This window comes from Melanaphis sacchari, unplaced genomic scaffold (genome assembly GCF_002803265.2).
Source record: "Melanaphis sacchari strain LSU unplaced genomic scaffold, SCAv2.0 Contig0_pilon_pilon, whole genome shotgun sequence".
NCBI lineage: Eukaryota > Metazoa > Arthropoda > Insecta > Hemiptera > Aphididae > Melanaphis > Melanaphis sacchari.
The window spans coordinates 7,603,215-7,629,718 of NW_020270366.1; the positions used below are offsets into that span (position 1 = coordinate 7,603,215).

Genomic DNA, 26,504 nt, shown 5'->3' on the forward strand with positions numbered 1-26,504 from the left:
GATTTTTGACAAAAAATTTATCATAATGTATTTCAAATTCTAATTTATAGGAAATCTGTAAAAAATAAAGAATAAAATTTTGTTTATCAATAATGTGGTAGTATGTGATAATTTATTTATATTGATAACAGACACTGAAAATGTAAAAACCGTGGTATACAATAATATATTAAACGGTTACTTTGGTCTGGTATCATCAAACATGATAGCGCATGCGTTTGAACTCACTCCTACCCTCCACTCATTCATTAGGGATAACCGCTCGAACCTCGAACTTTCATCCTTTTCCGTAATTCCATCAACCCCCGAAGCTCTGAACCCCAATTCATTCAATTTGTGTGATACATGTGCGCAGGTTCAATGATAATGAATGAAAGTTCTCAATGTAAGTATGATGATTTTTTTCATGAACGGAATTCATGATTGGCGCGATGCACTCTCAACTCGTTTCCTTGATAAAGAATCTTGTTATTCTTTTTGAGTGACCATTATCCATTACAACGGGTATGAGCGATGTTAAGTTCTCAACGATGATCACCATAAAATCTAAAAGTAAACCAGACTCGGATAAGGTGGCTGTCAATGGTTCCATTGATAAACGACAAGAATCCAATTCAATTAAGTTGGAAAACGATGTAGCTACTGTTGATCATTATACGAAGAATGGCACATTTAACAAAGATGATTATCGTAACAAAACTACAGGATCATATTACAGAAGCAATAGAGTTTTAATGAAGAACAGATCTTACAGTGTTGATCAAGGATTTACTTCACGTAAATATAATGATGACATTCCTAAAAGACGAGATGAATCATTTGACTCCAGATCCATGTACTATTCCAGTTATCGTAATGGTAAGAAATTGAAATACTTATTCAACTTATTTATTTAATTTATTTTAATATTGATAAATAATGGATTATTACTTTAGGTACAATAACAATTCAGATCATATTAGATAACCTTAAATTGTATACTAATGTAGGTAATAATAAAATTTTAAATTATCACTTCATAATATTAAACCTTTTAAATATTATACCTTTCAATATATTTTATTTATCTAGCTACCAGAAATAGTCTATATTTGTTTATTACAATACTGGTAGTTAAAATAATTAAGTTGTTGATTGTTGATATACCTAAATAAATTAATATATTTTCATGTTTCATTTAAATTAAATTAAATAAGCTACTTAAGTAGCTTTCATTTCAATTTCATCTACCTATGTAAGATTTTAATATTAGCTTAAATAAACTAGGTTTATATTGAATAGATACTTATGATAAAATTATAATAACATTTAAAAAAATGTGTTTTATTAATTTGTTCCATCAACTAATATATTTTATTTGTTTTTGTCACCTAATTATGATGTAGATACATATATTATTAACATTTAATCACTATATCATAACTTTTTGTTATTTTATACTAACAATTAAATATTAATGTGATAATAATTTTACAGAAACTATAGGTAGATATTATGAAGCAACTTTTAAAATTTTCAATGTTTAATTACCAACGTATTGTTTTTATATTTTTAATAGAGTTATTATTTGTAATTCAAATATTTTTTTTTTATTATTATTATCATTAATATTTTATTATATATTTTCCGAAATATTCAAAACTAACATAATATCATCAGTGATTTATTGAGAACACTCCTCATAGGTACCCCAAATTCAAGGCTTTTATTATAACATTAAAAAAAAGGGCTTGAAAAATTCATTTCAAGTAAAATATACAATGTTATTGTTGGTTTAAATAAATTTATAAAAGTGTAGTAAAACAAATTATCATTATTATTTTTATTAGCTACTTGCTCGGCTACTTGTATTACAATTTAATAATTTAATTTCTATGTTTAAAGAGTATTTTAACTTCTTCTGGAACTACCAATTTTAATGTTATGCCACTATATATTATTTTTTTTTTTAAAAATGAAAATTTAATATTAAGAGTGTTTCACAATGAACTGACGTTCTATTGAGTATTTTCAAGTTTTTTTTTTTAATAGTTAATTCTCATCTAGGCTACATTAAAAATATTTTTAGATTTTTCTTTTTTAACATTTTGTATGCAAAATTAAACGATTTTCTGTTTGATATTTAAAATAATCAAGTTAGTAATTTTGTAAATTCGATTTTTTGAAAAATGTTGGTATCAAAAACTTTTACTAAGGTTGAGTCAATAATTTTTAAACAATTTTTAAAGTTTGCTTAAATTTAAATTTATTTCTTGTTTATCAGTGTTACAGCGATTATCAATTATTCAGAAAATCTATTTGAAATATTATAAAATTATACAAACTTTAAAAAATTGCAGAAAATAAACAGCTGAACATTTTTCATTCTTTTTTTATTGCAAACATGTTTTAAAAATCATATTAGCAAAATGGCCATTTTGATTTTTTTTTAAATATAAAATAGAATATTTTTAATTTCTTAATTTTACATACAAAATTAAAAAATTAATTTATGTGTAGTGCAGATGACAATTGATAATTAAAAAAAAAAAAAAAAAATTGAAAATGTTCAATAAAATAAAAGTTATTGCAATTATCAATTCATCGTTAAACACTGGTATTTTAATATTTTGGTTTTACAAAATTTTAAATTTTCACCTTGAAAACTTTAAAATACTTTAAGAAAAACGTTGTAGTATAAATTTTTTAATTTATTTTATTTCTATTGATAGGTATTCAAATTATTCTTTGTGACTATATATTGGTTGTAATATATTATTAACATTTTTTTCTTTATAAATATAAATATCCTATTATTTATCATGTATATTACACAATTCTAGATTCTTTTAGTAATAATGGACCATCTGAGGATTCAAAAATTTCAAAGATTATTAGGAAAATATTAAATGAAGAAGATACTAGAACACTTATAACATTATGCAATCAACTTCAAGTATTTATATTTTAACTATATTAATAACACTTCAATTAATTTATGTTTATTATTATTAATTTAATTTTTGTTTTTTTTTTTTTATAGGAAGTAATTATTCTGCCTGAAAATAAAAAATATATTAGACGCTCTGTTGATAATATAGTTGAACACCTTTATTTATGTTTTCATTCAACTACAATTTCATACAATGGAAAGTGCACTGTTGCTAAATGTTTAGGAAAATTTGGACATGCCTTACAATATGATTGTAAAAGGTATAAAAGTATAATTTCTTTTGAAAATATCAAAATTTTGTAAACTAACTTAATTATATTATTTAAGGTTTATTGATTTGATGTTTAATAAGTATAATTTAGAACGTAGTAAAGAAGTTAAAACATTGATAATGCTGTCTTTTTATGAAGTGAGTTTAAAAAAATTATTTAATAATAAATTTAATTATTATCTAATTCTAATATATGTTTGAAGTTATCAATGGTAGATCAGAAACGATCATACTTGGAAAGTTTGGCATCGGTATGTATTTTATTTCTGTGTTTAATTTTGATTAGTATATAGATACATATTATCAAAACAATTATGCATCCATCATTATTAATTGTTAATACAGTAGAACCTCAATTATCCGAATTAGGTGTGGTTCCAATTAATTCGGATACACAAAATTTTAAGTATTGAAAATAGTTTTAATAAACACATACATATTATGTACATGTGAATGTTTTGATAGATATTTAATATCACACATATGACAAAAAATCATATAAATTGCATTATTGTTTGTATTACATTATTTAGAAATTCAAAAGAACATGTATTTGGCATCAATTTTATGGAATTTTTTCGACAAAATTATTCATTTTCAAATATAAGAATTTCTATTTTTTGTCCCATCTTAAAAATATAAAAGTTGATGTTTAAATACACAAAACTAATAATATAATATTTATAAAGATGTGTACATGGTAGAAAACCAAACATAGATTGACAATAACATTAAGATAAACTCATCATTTCTTGACTAACTACTACACATTTATACACTTATGTTTATGTAAGCACCAATAATAAATTAAAATAATGATAAAATTGATAACTGGCTGATAGTTGAGTGTTTGTATTATGGAGATTTGGATAATCGAAATTCTACTGTATATTAAAAAATTATTTTAATACCAATAACATATTTTAACATTATTTTATGCTTATCAAATAAATTAAATTTATATAAATATATACCTAAATTTGTGTAAATATTTATTTTAATATTTCATAAAAAATGTATGATCTTTAGTAGGTTTAACATCAATTTTAAATTATTATATACTGTAAAATCACTCTGCTTTGTTATAGGCTAACTTTATTGTTAAGTAAATCACTACTGAATGTGTTGAATTTAAATGTAATGATAAATCATCTATTTTCTAATTTTTCAAAGATTATTATTTGTTATTAATTTAAAAGTAATTTCATATTGTAAAGTAGAATAAATAATGTTAATATTATAGATAATTTTAAATTATTAAATTATTTTAAATGTCTTATAACAAATAATATTTTGGTAGTTGATGGTAAAAGTTTCAAGTCTCATCAACTTTTATCTATTGGAATTTTTTGGTTGTATACAATTGAATCTCTTGCACTTTTTAATTTATCTCAATAATGAATAATGACTATTAATTTCATATTATAAATTACATAATTAAAAAGTCAATGGTTGCTGTTCCAGGAATGTCAAAAAATTGTACTGTACTGTTTTTTAATTCTATAATTTAATAATAAAAACTATTCATGAACATACATTTTTAAAATTCACTATTTCTGTTTTTATATAAGTGATTGTTGTGTTATCCGTTTTCTCTTAATTAATTTCTATTTTTGTTATTGTTATAATAATTATTAATTTAGCCAAACCTTTATGTGATTTTATGGTACTACTTACCTCATTTAAATATTTTGCTTCTCAACTAACTTGCATACGTTTTTTTTTTTTCGTTTTTGAGCTTATACTGGAGAACATGTACTTGACTTTAGAATCAATTGATTCACCTGAATTAATTACAGTCACTGCTGATGTTGCTATAAACTTTTCACGTGTGTACTGCCGAGCTTTCGAACCTTACTTTAAGGTTAGTATTTCTGTACATATTACCAAATATGAATATATTTAATTTTAGTAAATTTATTTATTCATTATTAATAATAATGTAGTAATGAATAATTTATATTGTATTATTTATGTTGACAGGATACTGTGGATATATTAGTTGGTTGGCATATTGATACTTCTCAGTCTACAGAAACAAATCAGCGTATATCACAATGCATTTTTCGTCTATCGACTTATTGGACTGCTGACATGAGCTTCACTCTTGGCTTACTAGAACAATTATTAGAAGATATGTCTTCAATATCTAATGGTTTTGAGGAGAATAATAAAACAAAAAAACTAAGTGAAGATTTAGATAAAATTTTAGCATTTATCAGGTATTTTCTTTACTTATTAAAAACATACAACTTAATGTATGGGTTTTTATTTTTCTACGTGTCCATATTTAGAGTATTTAGTATTGTGGCTGAAAGTGTTGGAAAACATTTAAGTCCTGAAAGTTCACCCGTAGTGTCCTGGCCTTTTTTAAGTAATGCACTAATGACTATAATAAAGACTCTGCTCAAATGTGTTGATGTAACTATTGATGAAAATATTATTGAAGCAGGTAAAAGAACTAATACCTGTTTTTATTTTTAAATTTATTAACTTTTAAATATTTTATAGCTAATAACTGTATTTGGTTGATTCTGGATGTTCTTCAATCACAAATGCCTTCAATTAATGACTTAATGATTAAAGTCATCGAAAAAGAGTTATTACATATTGATGAATTCAGGTTAACTGTTATTGTTTCAATATTTAGAATGATTTCAAAGGTTTGCCTCTATTAATTGTTATGATTAATCAAACATCAATTAAAAGTAATATAATTATTTAAAAATGTATTAGGTTATACGAGAAGGAAGTACAAATTTATCAAAAGAATTTGTTGAGATGTTATTATGTGGTAAATCGCATTTACGTCAATTGAGGTTTTTACCATCTGTGAAATTACACGATTCAAATATAGCTCTTTACCAAAGTTTATTGAGTATGAAAAATGTTTCTCTAGTGCTTATAGTTTACAGGTATTTAGTTTTATTACAAGTATTTTACTTTTTGATATAATTTAAATTTTAAAAGTAACATACTATGTTTGTCTTAGGTACATCACAGGAGATTTAGAAAAAGCTTGTCAAGCTTTGGATCCTAATCTTCCATCATTTTGTGTTGATAATCCTTTTAAAGACATTGAATATACATTAGAAGAAGCATCTATTGTTGTTCATATAATTTTAAAATGTCTATCAGTTATAGGTAAAATAATATATACAATTTGATTTAACATTAATTAAATTTTTGTATTTTGTATTAAAGTTTTAAATATTTTTATTTTTTCAAATAGCCAATGACAGCAATTCTATTATTGGTATGTGGGCATTACAACCAAGCATATTTGAATTATTATCTACAAAGTTAGATCCAACTATTATCAAAATGAATGACCCTTTGCGTTTTTCTTTAATGTTCTTGTTATATTCTCACTGTAAAAAGTAAGAGCATTATACGTAAATTAACAAATTTATATACTTTATTTTTGAAAATTACATCTAGTATTTATCATACAATAAAATATATGAAAAAAAAATAAGTTTATTATATTATTTTACAGTTAGTTTCCAATTTATTTTATTTGGTTATTTAATTCTACTTGTTAATTTTTTAGACACTACAATTTTGTTGCAAATAGTCGATTAGTGATAGCTGAAAGAACTAGTGAAAAACCTCAACCAAATGTAGAAATTCATTCTCATAAGAGTGGAAACCTAGAAAAAATATTAAATATTTTTGAAAAATATTTGAAAATGGTATTTACTATTATATTTTATATTAATATAATACACAAAGTATTAGAACATATTTATTTCATAAATTAAATTATAATTTTTAGAATGTAAATGTGGATTGCAAACTTTTGGTTTTGAAATGGATACATGAATTACTAATACATGCTGATAGTGCTAGTTACTTGAATATAATTTTAATTTCACCAGAGATGATAAATATTGTTCGTTCTTTAATATATTTAGCATTAAAACGAAATGAAATTTCATTATTTAATGGGATAGCACAAATATTAAATATTGTTCTTGGAAACTCTACATTTTGTCAATCAAAGGTAATTTTAAATTATTTATTTTAACATTTTTTATTTAAATTATTTTATTGTTATGATTGCAGCCACTTTTAGTTGTTGACATTTTAAACTTGTGTCTTTCATGTATAAATCTAACTGAAAAAGATTTAAGCAAAAAATTCTTTGCCTTAATTCATAAAGTATCCTTAATTACTGTTCTACAAAATGTATCAATATGCTCACTGGTAAGTATTATTATAGAAATAATATTATTTATAATTGAATATTGTTATGAATTAACTAGTTTTGGTTTTAACCAAAAAAAAATTAATTACTTTTTTGTATTAAATATTTTTTGCAAATAGAAAAACAAAAGCAAATTTAATAAGAAAATTAAACAAATGATGAATTCCCATATGAGACGAAAAGCTGTTGTTACATTAAAAACTGAGTATTTTAAAAATTATATGTGTGATATGATTGAACCTAATAGCAATAATAAGTAAATAAATATTAATTTTTTGATTATTGTTATTTTGAATTAAAAATTGATTTGGTATTTTTCTAGTGATTCTACCAACGATTGGTTATTAGATGTAGTAAACAGTTGTTCTTTTGATATTGATAGTGGTGAGACTGAACTTTTAGCTCAGGCTCAACACTGTCGTATCTTATTATATTTTTGGATTAACTGGGAAGCAGCTAATTTTTGTGTTATAAATCGCCTTCGTACTCCATTTGGGAAGCCTAATTCTACTTTTAGAGCCATTGAAGGTAATAAATTAAATAATTTATTTTGTTTTTTTTTTTTTATTTAACCAGCAATACAAATATATATTAAATATTTTAGGTGGAATAAAAATTTGGGCACGAGATTCAATATTAACATTAAATGATGATACAAAAGTAAAGCACACAGAAGGCAAATTAAATAACCTTAGATATACTAGAAACTTAGTGTCATTCATAGATTGTTTAGAAAAATCTGTTTGCAATGCTATTGATGGTACTGCCACTGCTCTACCAACTGCACAAAAAGTAAGTTTTAAAATTGATATAGGACCAGAAAATGAATTTAAATATCTTTAAATTTAAATTTAAATTTATCCTTTAAAAAAAAAAAATGTGTTAAGAAGTTTACATCCAACGCTTTAATTATTAGGTATTTTGAACAAATTTTGAAATCTTAATATTTCATCCTGGTAAAAATATATTGTTCATTTATTAGTATTTTATATTATAAAAATAGTGATGAGTTCAAACTTTCAAATTTCACTAAACAAATACATTTTAAATTTTTAAAAGGAGCAATGAATATATTTATTGGTTTCACAGTAATTTCTGTTTTTTTCTAAGTTACAATGTTTTATTTTTTTCATAAATATTAAAAAATTAGTTACAAATTCAACATAAAAGTTTTTGGTCAATAAATAAATTATTATATTAATATATTACTTACATTTTTTATTTGTTTTATAGCCTGTTAGACATTTTTTTCATACAAATCGTAATACTTGCTATGAATGGAATTCAACTATACGAAGTGCAATGCTTGCTGTATCCTTAAATTCTGGTCTCAGCTCTTCTGCTATTCGCCACGGTCAATATTTAGTTCAGCATTTAACAAAACAAAGTGAATTTCCAGTTAAAGAATTTATTTTAGCTATCATTCAATTAGCTTGGGCCTATTGTAAGCTTAAAGAATCAGATTGTATTCGTGGACTTTATGTATGGTCTAAAGAAGTTGCTCATATGAAACTTCCATTTTTGAAGATACTTGCTGATCAGGCTAATGGAAAGTAAGTTTTGAATAAAATATTCTAAATATTTAGTTAATTTTATATAATATTAATACTTTAAAAGATTTGAAGAAGCAGCTGAGTCGTATATGAATATACTTACAACAAACTCTGATCAAATAATAATATATCTAAAAGGTGGAGGTGGTTCAATTAATAATATTGAAGGTCCTTTAGAAGTCTTACAAAAATTCATCATTGAACAAGTAATTATAATTATTTTCAAATTAAGTTTTTATTATATTATTTTAAAAACAAGAGAAGATATATAAAACTAAAATATGTAACCATTACTCTCTTATCGACTTAAAATATTTAGTATTAACACTTAATGTTTTCAGTTAAAAGAATGTTATATGTCAATTTGTGACTGGAAACCATTAATAGATTGGTCACAGAATGAAGAAAACCTTATACCATCAATTGCTAAAGATAAATATTTTTGGCAAAACGTAAGACTTTGATATTTATCATGAAAAAAAAAAAATCCTTTAGTTAATAATAATTATAATATTTTAATGTCTTTTAATTAGAGATATATCTCTGCTAATGATTTACAAATTGTTAATGATGTTGAAGAAGGAAATTATAATTGTATTGATGATTTGGTTAATTGGTCTATTGATGAAAATGCTAAAATAATAAAAACAAACTGGAATTGTTATGATCTTATAAACCAAATTAAAAGTCGGCTAATGTATGTTATGTTGAAAATGAATATTTCTAAAGGAAAATTAAATAAGTATGTTACATAAAAATATTGTTTATGTCAATATTAAACTAGTTAATCATGTTGAATATTTTATTTTAGTGAAAACAAATTAATTGTTGAAGACTGTCAAGAAGTAGTACAGAATCTTCTTCAAGAAAGTTTAACAGACAGTCTTTTTGAGTATACACAAGAAGTTTCTGTCCTATCTTATGCAATAAACTCACTTTTAGAAAATAGTCCTATACTATTTAATTTAGTATGTCTTAAATTAAAATACATTTTATTTATTTATTTTATTTTTTATTTTTATTTTTCTATGTAGGTTAATGATATAAGTAATAAATCAATAAGATCTAATTTACTATGTCAGGCTTTGTTTTGGAGTAAACTAATTGAAAATCAAATACCAGATTACGAACACAGTATTCAACAAATAAATAAACCAAAATCTGACACTTCAATATTATATTTAAATGTAAGATAAAAACTATTAAAATTAAAATTAGTTAAAAAAAAACCATAAATTATATTATTAATTTTCAGTTAGCTCATGTGGCCCGTAAAGAAGGCAATGTAAACCTTGCTACACGGGGAATGCTTCATTACTTACGATCAAATAGAGCATATGATTTCATAAATCTACCTTTTATGGGAAACAAATCTGAATCTATTTCATGCATGCTACAACAAATTGGAGAACTTCTTGTAGATGATACAAATGCATCATTATGGCCAAATAACCATGCATTAGTAGTGAGGCAGTTCTCTAAACTTGTCCATCAGTAATACAAATAAATTAAATGCTTAAAAATAAAAATTAACCCGATTATTTTTTTTTTTTATTTAGTTGTGTATCACAAGAATTGGGGATAGAAATGTGCATGAAATCGGCATTCAATTTATTAGAACAAGCACAATTAAAGGATGACAATAATCTTAAAGAAGATAGTTCTCGAATACTAATTACATTAGGGAAATGGTTAAATTGTGGAAATAATATTCCTGATAAAACACTTATTAAATCGTCAATTGAAAAATCTAATGTTTTATTGAACTTTTCAAATGAAAATTTATCTCAAACTAGCCAGTTAATTCGTGAAGTCATAAGTATATATTTATTTGTATTTTATGCTTGAGTAATATTTTTTTAATCATTTCTGCAATTATATTGTATAATTTCATAGAATCTGATTATACTTCATCAAGTGATTTGGATGAACAGACTTTGATGATTGGTCAACTTTTGAGGATTTCAGTATCATATTGTCCATCAATGGCAAAAGCATGGAATGAATTAGCAGGCTGGTGTTATAAATTGGGACGTAGAGTTGTAGATGAAGCGTATAAACGAAATACTTATCTGTTAAATGATTCAGAAATGGCTACTGTAGATGCTTATATTCCTTCTAATGCTACTCAAGAAGATCGTGACAAAATATATGGCATTCTTAATGTAGTTACATCTTCACCACAAGATGATGACGATATTGGTGTATGATATATATCATGATAGATACTTCTTTAATAAAAACTTTTTTTGGCTTAAAATTTAAAAATAAAACTTAATAAATTTGAAAAACTGAAAAGCAGTTTTTAAAATTCATTATGAATTTTATGGTTTTATTACTTTAATATTATAAATTATATTAATGAATATATAATATAAGCATTTATCAAGTTTTAAATTATTCTAACATTTGTTTTGTTTTTTATTAACTTCTCAACAAAAAAAAGTTTTGACTTTTGATATACTTATTTACTTAGATAGTAATTTTAATATTTTTGTTTTTAGAGTGAACATATTTATACTACTGAAACACTAGAATATCAATTACAGAATGTTTTACACTTTGAAGATAATGAGTTGTCTGGATTGATTGAGTGGTGGAGAAAATCTCATTCGAGGATTTATGGGTATTATCAATTATCTGCTCAAGCTTATTTTAAATACCTACAGTTATGTGATAATCATCAGGTAAATTAATATAAATTATAAGTCAAAATTTCAAAATATGTATCTATTTAATAAGCAGTAATAACAAATTGTATTCCAAGTTGTTTGTATTATGTTTTAGCATAATTATCTATAGTTAATTGTTTATTCATTATTAAATCCAAATATCCAATAAACCTAATTACAATTTAATATTATGTACAAATATTTAACATTGATATTTGCAATTTTTAAATTAAATTAGCATGTATAAAATTATTGGTAATCATTATTAATTATTTTTATATTATATTTAGGAAAAGTCCATTGCAGCAACATTGAGATTATTGCGCCTTACTGTTAAACATGCTCTCGAGTTACAAGGTTCATTAGAAGAAGGCTTAAGTAATACTCCAACACAACCATGGCGTTCCATTATACCTCAACTATTTTCAAGACTTTCTCATCCTGAACCTTATGTTAGACGTACTGTGTCTGAACTACTTTGTCGTTTAGCCATTGATGTTCCCCATTTGATAACATTCCCTGCAGTTGTTGGATCCGATACTGGTCTTAGCACAATAAATGAAATGCCTTCTTCAAGTTTGTTGAAATCTAGTAAAGAGGTGGGAGATGAAACAAATTCAGTACATGAAGAATTTGATAGCAATGAAGAAGATGACGAAGATTTAAAAATTGGACAAGATGAACAGGCTATGGTGTTGGAAGACTGTTTTCATTCAATGGTCAATACACTATCAAAACAGGTATATAACATTATTAATCGATATTTTTCAATAAGCTATATTTATAGTTAATAAACTAACTATTAATAGTTAACTTATAGACATTTAATGTATAATAATTTTTAAAGTTGTTAACAAATAATTTATATTAACTAGTAACTTAAAATAATAAGTATTTAATTTTATATTTAGGCCGGTGAAATGATTTCTGAAGTACGGGTTCTAGTTTCTGAATTAAGAAGAATTACATTATTGTGGGATGAATTATGGTTAGGAACGTTGGTGCAACGTCAAACCGATATAAGTAGACGTATTAATCAACTAGAGACAGAACTGAATAAAACTGAAAATCATCCACATCTTACTGATGTAGAAAAAGAACATATTGCTGTTGAAAAATACACCATGTTACTTAAACCAGTAATATATTGTATTTTATCATTTTCAAAGTTTTTAATAATTAAATTAAACAATATTCATTTTTATAGATTCTTTTTATATTTGAACAATTACATGCGATTACTTCTGTTAAAGCTGAAACACCTCACGAAGAATGGTTTCAAGATAAATTTGGTAATTAATTATAAATTATATGTAACTAATATAATAGCTTAAAAAATATTTATATTTTTAGGATCATATATCACTCATATGCTAGATAAATTACGGAAACCCATAGATTTAGTTAACATAAATGTACAAGAAGTATGGAAGTCCATAAAAAATTTGCAGAATAATCTTCAAGCCCGCATAAGCAAAAGAGGGTCATATTCTTTGAAAATGGAAACAATTAGTCCTGTCCTTGCCAATCTTAAAGACACTAAAATTGCCATGCCAGGTGTTGAACGAGTTGTTACAATTGCTTCTATTCATAATAATGTAGCAATTTTACCTACATTTACTAAACCAAAGAAATTAATATTCTATGGATCTGATGGAAAAGTGTATACATACTTATTCAAAGGTTTAGAAGATCTACACTTAGATGAACGAATAATGCAACTTTTATGTATCACTAATACATTACTTAGTGGATCTTCTGATCATTATAGAGCTCACCATTATCCAGTCATACCATTAGGACCAAGATCTGGTTTAATATCTTGGGTAGATGGTGTTGTACCTATATTTATGCTTTATAAAAGATGGCAACAAAGACAGGCTTCTAACAATGATGGTAATAAATAATAATTAAATACTCTTGTAGTTGAATTTATAATTTTATGTATTTATTGTGTCATAGGGGTGAATATGCGACCCTCAGAATTATTTAACTCTAAATTAACACCATTGTTGAAAGAAAAAGGAATTGTCAATATGGAAAATAGAAAAGAATGGCCACTAAGTATCCTAAAGGATGTGTTAACAACTTTGATGAATGAAACACCAAACAATTTGCTATCAAAGTATGTAACTTGAATATTATAACTTTTATAATACAAAATATATTTTATAAAAAATATAAGCTTTATAAATATTATTTAAATAAATGCACATTATATACATATTACAATATTACTTCTGTTAGGTAATTTTTCCTCTTAAGCTACTATTTGATTATTTTTACTATTTGTGTGAAACTAATTTAAAATATAAAATTATAATTTGTTGAATAGTATAACATGACAAAATAAATAATTAAAATGACAATACTAATAATTTTAATTAACTATTTAGGAGGTTATTGTAAAATATTGATACTATATAATGAGTAATAACTTGTAATAATTCTGGCATTATTGTTAAAAATGTCCTATGGTCTTATGAGATAATTTTTCTTTACGATTGCATTTAAGTATTCTGTTACGCTCTTCATTTCTATTATAAAAATAAATAAAAATTCTACATTTCATCATAACTTTTTTTATTTTTAAAAATATTTCGGTTAAAATTGTAATTACTTTTATGTCATTTTTTTTATTATAAAGTTTTACCTCAATAAAAAATATATTAATTTATAATTTATCTTAAATTCTAAAACTTATCTATGTCTGTATAAAGTTTTTATGATCCTTTATCTTTTAATTATATTTTACCTGGGACTGGCGTTTAATTTAGTTATTTTACAATAAATATATTCCTATCAAAACAACTTAAAAATAACTTGCATGATTATTATTTGGTGTTAACATTGTATACATTATATACATTATATTATATATATTTTTTTATAGTTATAATATTGTAGGTATAGAAAACCAATTGATTATAGGCTATAGAAAATGAGTGTAGTAATTTAAATATTTGCTTTACATATTTGATAGGTTATATATTATGAAATATAATATGAAAAATTTGTATTAAATTAAACTTTAAAAAAATTTTGGGAATAGTAGTCAATTAATATTAGATTTTTTTCCTGACATTTTATAGTATTAGTTTTTATTTGTCGGTATTTGACATAAAATCTAATTTTTTTTTTTAGTGAACTATGGACACAAAGTGTTGATTCTGGTTCTTGGTGGCAATCTACATCATTATATGCTACATCATTGGCTGTCATGTCTGTTATTGGATATATTATCGGCCTGGGTGATAGACATTTAGATAATGTACTTGTTAATCTACAAACTGGAGAGGTTTGTATTTTTTTAAATTTTACTTAAATTCTTAAGTAAAGTTTCAGTTTAACCATAATAGTTTGTCTTTAAGTATTATAATTAAAATAATAAATAAATCATACTATTTTATGATCAACATGATGCCAAGTTACTTTATAAAATTATGTTAAATTTTTACTATCTTTAATTCAGACCATTAATACTTGCACATAATTTACAGATAATTATTTTGACTATTTACATAATTGCCACTTATGTAAAAACTAAATTTTTGATTACTTATAAATGATAAAAATTAGTTTTAAATATTTTAAAAACAACTGCAATAATGTAATTTTTTGAAAAATAAAATATTACTTAATAAAAATCCTTGGTGGGATAAACAAATGTATTAAATACCATTTGTATATACTTAAGATTTTATGTTTTGATTAAATTAAAAATAATATTTAATTTGAAAAAATCTAAGACCGTTTTAAATTCCAATTTCTTAATTACATTATAATTATTTTATTTAATAAATATGATATTTACAGGTAGTACACATTGATTATAATGTATGTTTTGAGAAAGGTAAAACATTACGTGTGCCAGAAAAAGTTCCTTTTAGGTTAACTCCTAACTTAAAAGAAACTCTCGGAGTTACAGGGATTGAAGTAATATATTATTCATTAATTATTGTTCATTTTTTTAGTTATTAATAAAAATATATTTTACAATCAGGGTAAATTCCGTTTAACATGTGAACAAGTGATGAAAGTATTAAGAAAAAACAAAGAAACTTTATTAACATTATTGGAGGCTTTTGTTTATGATCCACTTATTGACTGGACTCCTGGTAATGAAACAGGATATACAGGTGCTGTATATGGTGGAGGTCGATCAATTGTAATGGAAAATCGACTGAATAGACGACAGTTAGAAAAGGAAATTACATTGGCTATGCTGAATGTACGCATTACAGAAGCAAAATTTGATTGGTTAAATAATAGGTAATTTTTGTATAAATATTAATACTAAAAATTCGATCAGCCGTATAGCATATATACCACTAGTCCACTAGGCCACAAAGATATATTAATTTATATTTTATTATTATAATTTTTTAAGTTTTTTTTTTTTCGAATGATTACATGGCATTTTAATTTCATATTCTGAAGCAAAATATTTTTCGAAGTATTTAAAATTTAAATACTGACGAGTAGTTTTGAAGTTATGAGTATTTAAAGTTTAGGTGAGCAGAGTTGTAGTAAACCAACATTTTGCAAGATATCTTCTCTGTACCACTCCATTTTGCTAATTTAACCTTTAAATACTTGTAAAAGTTTAAAAAATATGTAAATAACATACATCAAAAACTGCTCAAAATCTAAAAAAAAAAAAAATTAAATTTTTTAGAGATAATATGCTACAATCATTGACCAGTATTATGGATAGTTTAAATAAATTTTTATTGGAAAGAGAAAAATTGCAAAAGATGGAAGACGGTTTAGCTGAAAGTCATCAACTTATGGCATTGGTTAAAGAAGCTGAAGCATCACCTGCTGGTCAGCATCCACTATATAAATTACCAGAACGATACTTTGCATTGCAACAAACACAAAATATGATGATTGGAGCTACAATGTCATTAAGACAAAAAGTTGAAGACTGTGATTCACGGTTGTCACAGTATGAGATGGCTGTACATTTTCTTGGAAATAGTCAAATTCGATTATTAATCGATCAAGAAGAATCAAAGTCAATTCAATTATTTAATAATCTTTTATTTGATGATGTAAAAGAATTTTTACAAAATGCCGGCCAACCAATTTTAATTGAACAAGTAATATTTGATATTAACATTTATTATTTTATGTTTAATATTTTTATATATTTTTTTTACAGTGTATACAATCAAATGATGAATTAACACTTTTATGCCATCAAAGAAGCAAATTGCTTACTTTGTGTTTAAGGTTGCTTTATGATATACAATGTTTGTTTAATTTGTTTCCAAAATCACATGTTCGTAATCATCGTCTAACATATTATAGACAATGGTTACAATTGCTTATGGATTGTCCTACTACATCAATGTGTGATCAAATTAAAGAAGAACATAAAATGCTATATTTAGGTGTTCCTAATGCTGAACCCCCTACACCACAAACGGTTGCATTTAACATGCAATTACAGCAAGCTGCTCTAGAAGCAAATCTTAGAACTGCTAAAATTGTAGAAAGAATCAGAATAATTGACACAGAAAATGAATTAACTTGTTCATTATTAAATGATGAAAACTCTATCATTAAAATAAATGAAAACTCAAATGAAGGCCTAGAATTTGTAATTGCTATTGGTTTATGTGCTATAAATAAAAAGTTTTTAATGATGGAGACTTCTACATCAAGTAAGTTCATTAAATTTCATGAAAAATGTATAATTATAATAATTTGAATATTTAGATGCTGGAACACAACTATTAGATATGACTTCAAAAGACGGAGAATGGGTTTTAGTTGATATGTGTATGACTACTACTATTGCGGTTAAAATGGTCTCATCAGTTTTGATTGATAATGATAACACTGAATTTGATACTGATTTTGCTTTTACTTTCAACTGTTTACGTGCGATACAAAACCTTTATTGTAGTCTACAGGTATAATTATTTGATATAACCTTACTAACATATTATGACAAATGTAATGTATAGTTATTCAAATATATTATATATTATATTTTTGTACATTCTATGTTGTTTCTGATTGTTAAATTATCTTTTAATATTTTTGATAAAAATTCTAACTAATTAAAACTTAAAGTACTTCATCTCCTTAAAAAATTTAAAAAACACTGATTTTTTTTGTTAGTCTTCTACACTAGACATAATAAATAACAATACATTAAAATCTATTGATATATTTTATTTATAGAAAATGAACTACAATTTTTTGGATATTATTATGCCTGAAACCATTAAGAAGTTATGTGTGGAAGAACCAAGTACAATATCTATTATTACAGAGTTGAATAATATAATAAACAATTGTTCATTAAGCTTCAATGACTTGATAGAACAACTCAATGTTCATCTTAGACATGTGATTATGGGAATGAAGGTAATTTATTATTTATTAAATAAAACATAATTTAAAGAGGACTACTAAAAAAAAAAATGTATTTTTGCTTATTGAGTGAAAATGTAGAGTTTTAAAAAAGAATAATTCTAGTAATCCAAATATTGTCAAATAATTATTTCTGTTTAAATATAAGACACATTTTGTATGTAAAAATCATAAAATTACACCATTTGGTAGGCATATTCAAAATGTATGAGTAATATTTACCTATAAACCTATTAAACTTAGTACTTAGTATACCTATATTAGTTCAAAACCATAGTTTTTATTTAAATTCATATATTTTTTTTATTTATGTTTTTTTTTCTACATATTTATTTCAGTTTTTACATTATATTTTGGTCTGAGAATCTAGAAATTTTTGCTGTATATATTTTTCTTTTTTTTAGAATTCTAGTTTTTATTTATTTTATTTTGTTTATCATAACTTTTAAATTATATGTACGTATCAGTTGAAAATCTTTTAAAACTTAATAAATATAAGTAGAGCTGGATAAGTATTAGAAAAATATATATTAATTAAAATGTAAATAAAATAATTCATAAATGTTGTGTTTGAAGTTGAAGAAAAGAAAATGCTAAAACATATTGTTAGAACATTTGTATCTTCATCAATATGTCTGAACTAAGTATTAAGCAAAATTTTCTATTTTTTCATTTGGTAATGACATTGCATTTAATTGGTGGCATTTTTGCAGTTAATATGAATACATAAACATTCTCAAAATATAATTTAAAAGAACTTAGGAGAATTAACATATTTCTTTCAGATAATTATAATGTTGATGCGGAAAGATTTATTAGTTTTAAAAATTGGAGATTTTCTCATCCTTCTATATACCTATCAAAAAATTACTTTAAAACAAAACCATTTATTTCCAGTATTGTTCAATTTAGTAGCTTTATATATTTCAAAATAGAACAATTACATTAATGACTTCTATTATTAATAAAAATAAAATACCTCTAACAATTTGCAGTTAAAATATTAACGCGTCAATCCTATACGTTTATAAGCTCAACTTTTCTTGATTTTTTTTTTTTTTAATTTGTAAATATGGGAATTTTACTTATATATATTTTTATTTAATTTCAGTCTCCAAATGAAAATTGTCGAACAGTTGTACAACAAGTACGTACAAAATTTGCTGAATTGATAAAAAAACCAGAAAATGTAGTATTATCTCAAGGAGAGATGCTTTTAATTGGCTTCAATGGTCTTTTTGAAGATGTATCTTTGGCTAATGAAAATGTCATTAAAATGGCATCCATGCTCAAGGTTTCTACAGCTTGGAAAACTGTTGATCAAATTAGAGAGGCAAAATCATTACTTGTAAGGTGTACCAATTGATACTTTTAATGAATTACTATTTACTTAATTAATTCATAGGGAGCTGTTATGGATGAAGGCCCATGCAGCATATTAGATGACATAATGTTTTTGAAATCACTTCTTACTATGAAAGAGGTTTTTAATATGTGTGCTGAAGTAGCAATTAACTTTGGAGGTAGAAATACACAATGTCTTAGTGGTTCTCGCTATAATGAAGATATGATATCCAAGCCCGTAAGATGTTTCGTAGCTGATTATTTAACTAAACGGTTATTAGGACTCTTTTCTCACACAGTGGCTGTTAATATTTGCTATTTGTTGCAACATACTGGTTTCAATATCAATGGTAATAAATGTTTATTTAAACTTATTATACATTTTTTGAATTGTATAATTTATCCCTGTTAAAAATATCATTATTAAGATATAAACTTAGCATAAAAATTAATCCATTCTTAATTCTAATATTATATGCCTACAGCTTAAATAATAATTATAAATTAAATGCAAAAAATTATTAATAAAACTTAAAATATTAATTACATTTTTTTACTATTATATAAATTACAGAAGAACATGGACTATTTAGAATGAAATATTAATAATGATAATGTATATTATAGATTTATACAAAAAAAAAAAAATCTTAAAATATAAATATTAATAATTACAACACTTTCTACTGTCACACGAAACTTAAATAAATTAAAATGCAAACTAATCGTTTTAAAAGGTCTCCCCACACACTACAGTCGTAATATTAAAGTGTAACCGAACATAATTTATCACTATGATGAAAGACAATTGAACTTTACCATCATCACTGCAATGTATATGGTCCTTTATAGATACATATTATGATGAGTAGCTTGAGAAATAAGCTTAAAAAAATTCTATTATACAGGGCAATTTTTATATCTAACAATACTCGTTATTTTGAAAAAAAAAAATTCACATCACTTCTGATTGAAATAAAACAAAAAAAATTTAATTTTTTAAGTATTTTTTTAAATGACAACATATATTTTTTTATTTAATATTCTGAAGCCGAGTGTTTAGATACATAAAAATTAAAATTCAGACAAGTAATTTTGAATTATAAGTATTTAAAGTTTAGGTTATTGGAATGGAGTGGTATGATAATACCTCACAAAATGGTCTACTACTCTGCTCACTTAAACTTAAATACTTTGAACTTCAAAATCACTTTTAAACTACTTTAAAAAATATTTTTTAATTTCAATTGGAAATTAAATTTAAAAAAATGTTTTCAAAAATCTTAATATATTTTAAAATAATGAAAGTTGTTTGATAAAAATCGTTTAGTATAGTTACTATGATTATGACTCATTAACATTCCAATTATTTATATGTATGAACAAAATCGAAATAAGTTTATTGTCTAAAATATTGTATCTGATACACTTAGATAATATAAACACTCCTAATTCCTATTTATAGTAATAGTACTATTATACCTGTTTAATATTTTACCTATATTATATTTTATTATTAAAATTATGAATTATCATTCAAAAAGTATAAAAATGGATGTAATTTTATTACACTGGTGATTTGTTTTTCTCAAGAATATGTTAACCAAACACCAAAATGTTATACTTAGTTTATTTTATTTTTTGTTCATAGCTGAATTAGAAAAACGAGATATTGGAGCAGATAGTAAAGTTCCATTAGAAGAACTTTGTAAAAAGTGTATGGAAGAAGGAATTAAAGTTGGTAAATTCAGCCGTGGACAGTCAATGGATTTATCATCTTCATTGACAAAATTAGAAGAAGTTTGGAGAAAAATTGAACGACACACTCATTTGACAATCAGAGCTCATCAATCAGATATTTGCGCACAAAGATTGGCCATACAATATGCAGCCCATTGTTGGCTTCATGCTATTCCAGCTGCTGGACATTTGGATAACCTGCTCATTCCTGGTAAGTACATAGTTATTCAAAATGTTAAATTAATTTAATCTATTTTTTTCAACAATTTTTGAAGATCGGGGTACAATTTTGATGGAATTAAATAATATATTATCGCCATTGGCAGTTATGCAGTCTCAAATTAATGAGCACATGGAACATAGAAGTTCATTAACATCAAGTGTTGATCAACGTTTAAAATGGGCTTCAGGGGCAAATCCAACTGTTGTAGAGGTATAATGTAGTAAGAATTTAACTATAATTTAAAAATATAGAAATAATGTATGTCATAAGTTGTTAATAATCATAATATTATGAAATACATAAAAATAAATATGTTAAAATTTTAGATTGCTAATAATTTTGGAAACAGAATGAAACATGAAAAATTAATGATAGACACCAACCAAAACTTGTGCAGTTCTATACTAACAGTAGTCAGTTCTCTATTACAAACAGAATCACTATTCACTCGTACTTCAGAAGCTATTTCTGCAGATATTTCATTTTTACAAGTAGATATATTATAATATAATATTTCTTTGAAAATATTTAAATGCTTTTAATTATTCTAATAAGAAATATACATTATATATTTATAATACTAATAAATATGAAGAATAATTACTAATAATTTTATTATTTTTAATAGTTGGTTGAAGATTATCAAAAAGCATGCTACATGGCTACAAATATTGGTATATCAATAACGCCAGAAGAAGAAACTCTTATTAAAGTAGTCCCTATACCACAAGGGCCTATAGAATGGACTTGGTTAAACAAAACAGTCAGCATTATTTCTGGTAAATTATATAATAATATCATCATAACTTAAAATTTCTTTTGTCATTGTTATAACTTAATTGTACTGTATTTTTGTAATTTATGTATATATTTCTACTTAGAAAATGTTCAACAATTAATGGCTGCTCAAGAACCACTTAAATCAGAAGTTACTTGTATTCAATTATTAATCAAAGAACAGTTGAGTGTTCTTAAATCCAACTTGACATCCCACAATAAAATAATATCTGATGTTCGGTTATTATTAAAGTCATTGACAAAAGTATGTTTTAATATTTATTTTATAAATAAAAATATATAATTTTTAAGGAATTATATTATGTCTAAATTATTTCATTATTTTTACTATTTACTGTAAAACAGTTATTTTTATTTAAAATTATTTAAATTAATTTGTGTACTAGTAATTAATGATGTACAATTAATTAAATGGTTTCTTTTTCAGATTGATAATGTTGGTACAGCTAGTATAAACTATGTAACAAAATATTGTTCTTATTTAGACAATTTCATGTCTTTAATTGAACAATTAACAGCATTTAATGAACCAACAATTCAACATGTAAATGTTTTACTCGAATCAATACAATCACTTCACACAAAAACACGTAAATAAATATCATCGTTCAATTGAAACAAATGTTATACTAATTTTTATATTTTATTTTTAGCACAAATTTATGATGATTTATTAACAATTTTGGGTGAAAGAGGATTACTTATAAAACAACATAAACGTCCACCTTTAGTACGTCAAGATAGTATTTGCTTGTCACCAAGAAAAGGATTACCAAGAGATCCTCATACAGGAAAAGGTATTTAATATTTAAACATGTATTTGGATTAGTTATTTATAAACTATACCTATACATTGTTTTTCTAGCCGTTCAAAAATGTAATGCATATGCTGTTAGCGTTTGGCGACGTGTAAGAATGAAACTTGAAGGCAGGGATCCAGATCCTGGTCGACGATCAACTATTACTGAACAGGTAATAAAAATTGAGTAATTTAAGATATAATATTTGAAAATTAATCTTTTTCTTTAATTTAAAACTTTTTACTTTGTTTTTATTAAAAAAAAAAAAAAAACTGTTCTTATAATTAAAAAAAATCTGTAAATGTATTATTATTAAATTTCAATTTTTGAGAAAATCTGATTTATTTAATAGATTGAAAATATTATAGTAATAAGACAAAGTATATATTATTTTGTAATATATAAAAACTACTTCAAATGTAATTCAAGCAATACTGTTGTTGAATATGATACCCATGTGTTATCTTTGTCTTACAAACAAAACATGGCAAATTTTTGTTCAATAGATTTTTTTTTTTTACACTATTTACAGTATATACATATCATTTTAAAAAGATAAGGATGTTATCTGTGTTCTCTTGGTTTTTTATTATTAATTACAACAATTTAATTAATTGAAAATTTGAACATGGTCATAACTTTAAAATTCAAGTATTAAAAAAAATTACCAAAAATAAGAACATAGATAATATTCTTACCTATAAATTTGATAATAGATCAATTTACTGTAATATTAAGACTTACAACATAAAATGGATTCTGCTGAACATAAATTTGATATATTGTGTGCATTTGTAATACAGAAACAACACAATTAGCATCAAGTTCTCATAATCATATTTTTTTATTTTGTCTTAGTTGTAATATTTATTATGCACTAATCAAAAAATGAAATTTAAATTTGACAATAATTTAGCCCTTAAAAAGTATGTTCATAGTTTAATAAGTTTGACTGTTGAATGTCATTTGTAATTTTTATAACACTGTTAATTTATATTTAAAATATTATTCTGTGATTAAAATGATTAATTACATTGAAAATTTAATTTAATTTATTAGGTTAATTGGGTGATAAACGAAGCCACAAATCCAGACAATTTGGCACTGCTGTATGAAGGCTGGACACCGTGGGTGTGAATAACTAAAATTTAAGGCACTTGATGGTGTCTTTTGGGATTGAAAAATAAAATACTATTACTACGACAAATTGAATCATTGACCGCGCAAAACCTAAACGAGTTAATGAACAAAACTACACAGTTGGGTTAGCAGTGTGTTTGTCATTTATAAATTACCAATAAAATATATAAAAAAAATAAAAAACAATATTATTAATAATAAAAATAAAATAAATACCACTATTATTAGCCATGAGAATAAGCAGTTTATTAAAGAAAGATCAGTGTTATTAAAATGGCTGTTTAAATGGTATCAGATTAAGGGTAAAGTTGGTGAATATGTCGTATCTCGTAAAAAAAGAGCATTAGTTTGCGGTAATGATTGTCATTTTTTTTCATTAGCATTAAGTAATTCAATATTTCTTAATATTAGGTCTTTGTTGCGTTTCTAAAAATACATTTACTTTTCACCATATCTTTATATATATATATGTATAATTTTATTATTTTTTTTTTTTTTTGTCACAAAATTTGTTCAATTGTAAAACATTTTTTCTGGAACAATGTAGATCTATTACCTTTATTTTTTTTAGAACATTGTAGAAAATTATACTATACAGTAAAACATGGTCAATTTTTTTTTATATACTTTTATTAGCACTAATAATAATTTATTATTTTATTGTATTCAATTATGTTTTCTTAGTTAGTAAATAATAATATTTACCGAATTTTTGATTAAATTAAATTGTATTTTTTGTGACAAACAATGTGTTTATTATACATGAAAGAAGGAAAAAAATATTGATCATGTGAAAAAATATTTGTTCTGTATTATTTTTTGTTTAAAATTTACTGTCTTTAAAATTATTTTTCTTTTCAAAAATAGTTTTCTTGCTTTTTATTCTTATAATTATATAAAATTGTTTTATTAAATACAAATATTGTTTTTAATATCTATACTCCTATTAGAGTATAGATCTATGCAAATAATTGTATTAGGTAATACCTTATTAATTTATCAGAATCAAGACTTGATGTTAACTGTTGTTAATATTTTGCTTAAATATGAATCATTGTGTCATGATTCACAGCAAAATATACTAAAGTAATTATATAAAAAAAAAAAAATTAATTATTGATTGGTAAAGAAACTTGAAATAAATTTTGTCGTTTAAATTCTAAATTTTAATAAAATATTGATTTAAAACCATTTATTTATTAACCATATCTCATTTTTTTTTTCAATTGTTTATTCCATTTTATTTTCTTCATAATATTGGCCACAATCTGTCAATAAGAACATTAGGTATAAGTAATAAGAGATAAGCCAAGTTAAGCTAAATCAAAATAATTAAATTATTAGTGATTAAATAAGTAAGTATTGTACCACCATCGGCACCATCAATTCAACATATTTCAAGGATTATCGGGTATATATTTTAATCATATCGAAGATAGGAAAAGTGGAACGAGTATTATATAAGAACTAATTTAAAATTTTAAAGAGTGCTTTGGTTATGGCTCAGAGGGTTTTGAATTAGAAACACTAAATATTATTAATGTTTGAAATTTTTAGATTTGGTAAGTTCATGTTAGTTTAAAATAGACATAATAGAGTTCATATATAGAAGCTTAATAATCATATTATGTGTTTGTAATTTGTAGGTTAAGAGAAATCTGAAATAAGAGAAGACAAATTGGGATTAAATATGAGACTGTATATCTAGATGATAAATCTAAATTCCATTTTAAACAGAAGACGTCTGTTTAATTTAATCAGATGCAATCGATGATGATAAAAGTCAAAGTCAAGTAGTTACTTAACCTTTTGAAATTGAAAACCGTAGTAATTTTTTCGAAAACTTATGGTATATGAACATATAAAACATGTAAAACGCATAATTGTAACATTAATACATTCATCGCTCTGCTCAAAAGTTTAGTCTTTTTTCAACAAATGTTTATATTTTTTTTTTTTTTTTCTATACATGGAATGATTTTCAAAATATTCTGAAAACCTATTTTTTTTTTAGCCATTTGGCTACATACGAATTATGTCCCAAAATACGAAAATATATATTACGAAATGCAAATTGCGTCCACGATTTTCTCACATGTACGAGTACGTCCTGGTTAATAATATACATGTATTTTCCTTACCACTTTTAAAAACTGAGGACTATCATATATTTAAATAGTGAAATGGTTAAAAATTTTAATTGTATATTAAAAAATTATTTGTTGTTTTAAAATATAAGATGATTTTACAAAATATTGTGGTTTACCAATTTTTGAACGAATTCAAGACGTATTATATGTTTTCTGTACGCGCATATCATTTATTACTTATTAGTCAAGACAAGATTAGACAGATAATATTTTAGTAACAAAAAATGCCATCTGACAAAGATTTTGCAATTTGTATATGAAATACTACAAAATTTAGAAGA

General features: G+C 24.0%; 1 protein-coding gene across 1 annotated transcript; it reads left to right on the forward strand.

Annotated features, from left to right (window-relative positions):
* The first annotated feature begins 242 nt into the window (after positions 1-242).
* On the forward strand, positions 243-24,509 carry LOC112596488 (serine/threonine-protein kinase SMG1). The gene is made up of 51 exons (XM_025342198.1): positions 243-858; positions 2,823-2,935; positions 3,023-3,192; positions 3,260-3,341; positions 3,407-3,454; positions 4,942-5,067; positions 5,187-5,425; positions 5,498-5,655; positions 5,715-5,866; positions 5,940-6,118; positions 6,196-6,347; positions 6,436-6,583; positions 6,757-6,898; positions 6,982-7,209; positions 7,272-7,412; positions 7,533-7,669; positions 7,736-7,941; positions 8,018-8,205; positions 8,647-8,966; positions 9,031-9,172; positions 9,308-9,418; positions 9,500-9,708; positions 9,778-9,934; positions 10,001-10,153; positions 10,222-10,460; positions 10,526-10,785; positions 10,863-11,170; positions 11,471-11,653; positions 11,929-12,378; positions 12,550-12,777; positions 12,846-12,930; positions 12,992-13,534; positions 13,601-13,763; positions 14,783-14,936; positions 15,455-15,574; positions 15,642-15,910; positions 16,317-16,743; positions 16,806-17,310; positions 17,366-17,562; positions 17,837-18,022; positions 19,140-19,376; positions 19,434-19,722; positions 21,024-21,323; positions 21,388-21,545; positions 21,662-21,826; positions 21,964-22,114; positions 22,217-22,377; positions 22,561-22,723; positions 22,787-22,930; positions 22,999-23,105; positions 23,993-24,509. Exons 1-51 carry the CDS (start codon positions 507-509, stop codon positions 24,068-24,070), a joined length of 10,323 nt encoding a protein of 3,440 aa, XP_025197983.1. The 5' UTR covers positions 243-506; the 3' UTR covers positions 24,071-24,509.
* Positions 24,510-26,504: the final 1,995 nt, after the last annotated feature.

Coding starts and splice junctions, on each gene's coding strand:
- LOC112596488 (XM_025342198.1), top strand. CDS start 507: ATGAGCGATGTTAAGTTCTCAACGATGATCACCATAAAATCTAAAAGT. Junction 15,575..15,641: donor TCGGAGTTACAGGGATTGAA/GTAATATATTAT, acceptor TTTTACAATCAG/GGTAAATTCCGTTTAACATG. Junction 21,546..21,661: donor CAAATCCAACTGTTGTAGAG/GTATAATGTAGT, acceptor TTAAAATTTTAG/ATTGCTAATAATTTTGGAAA.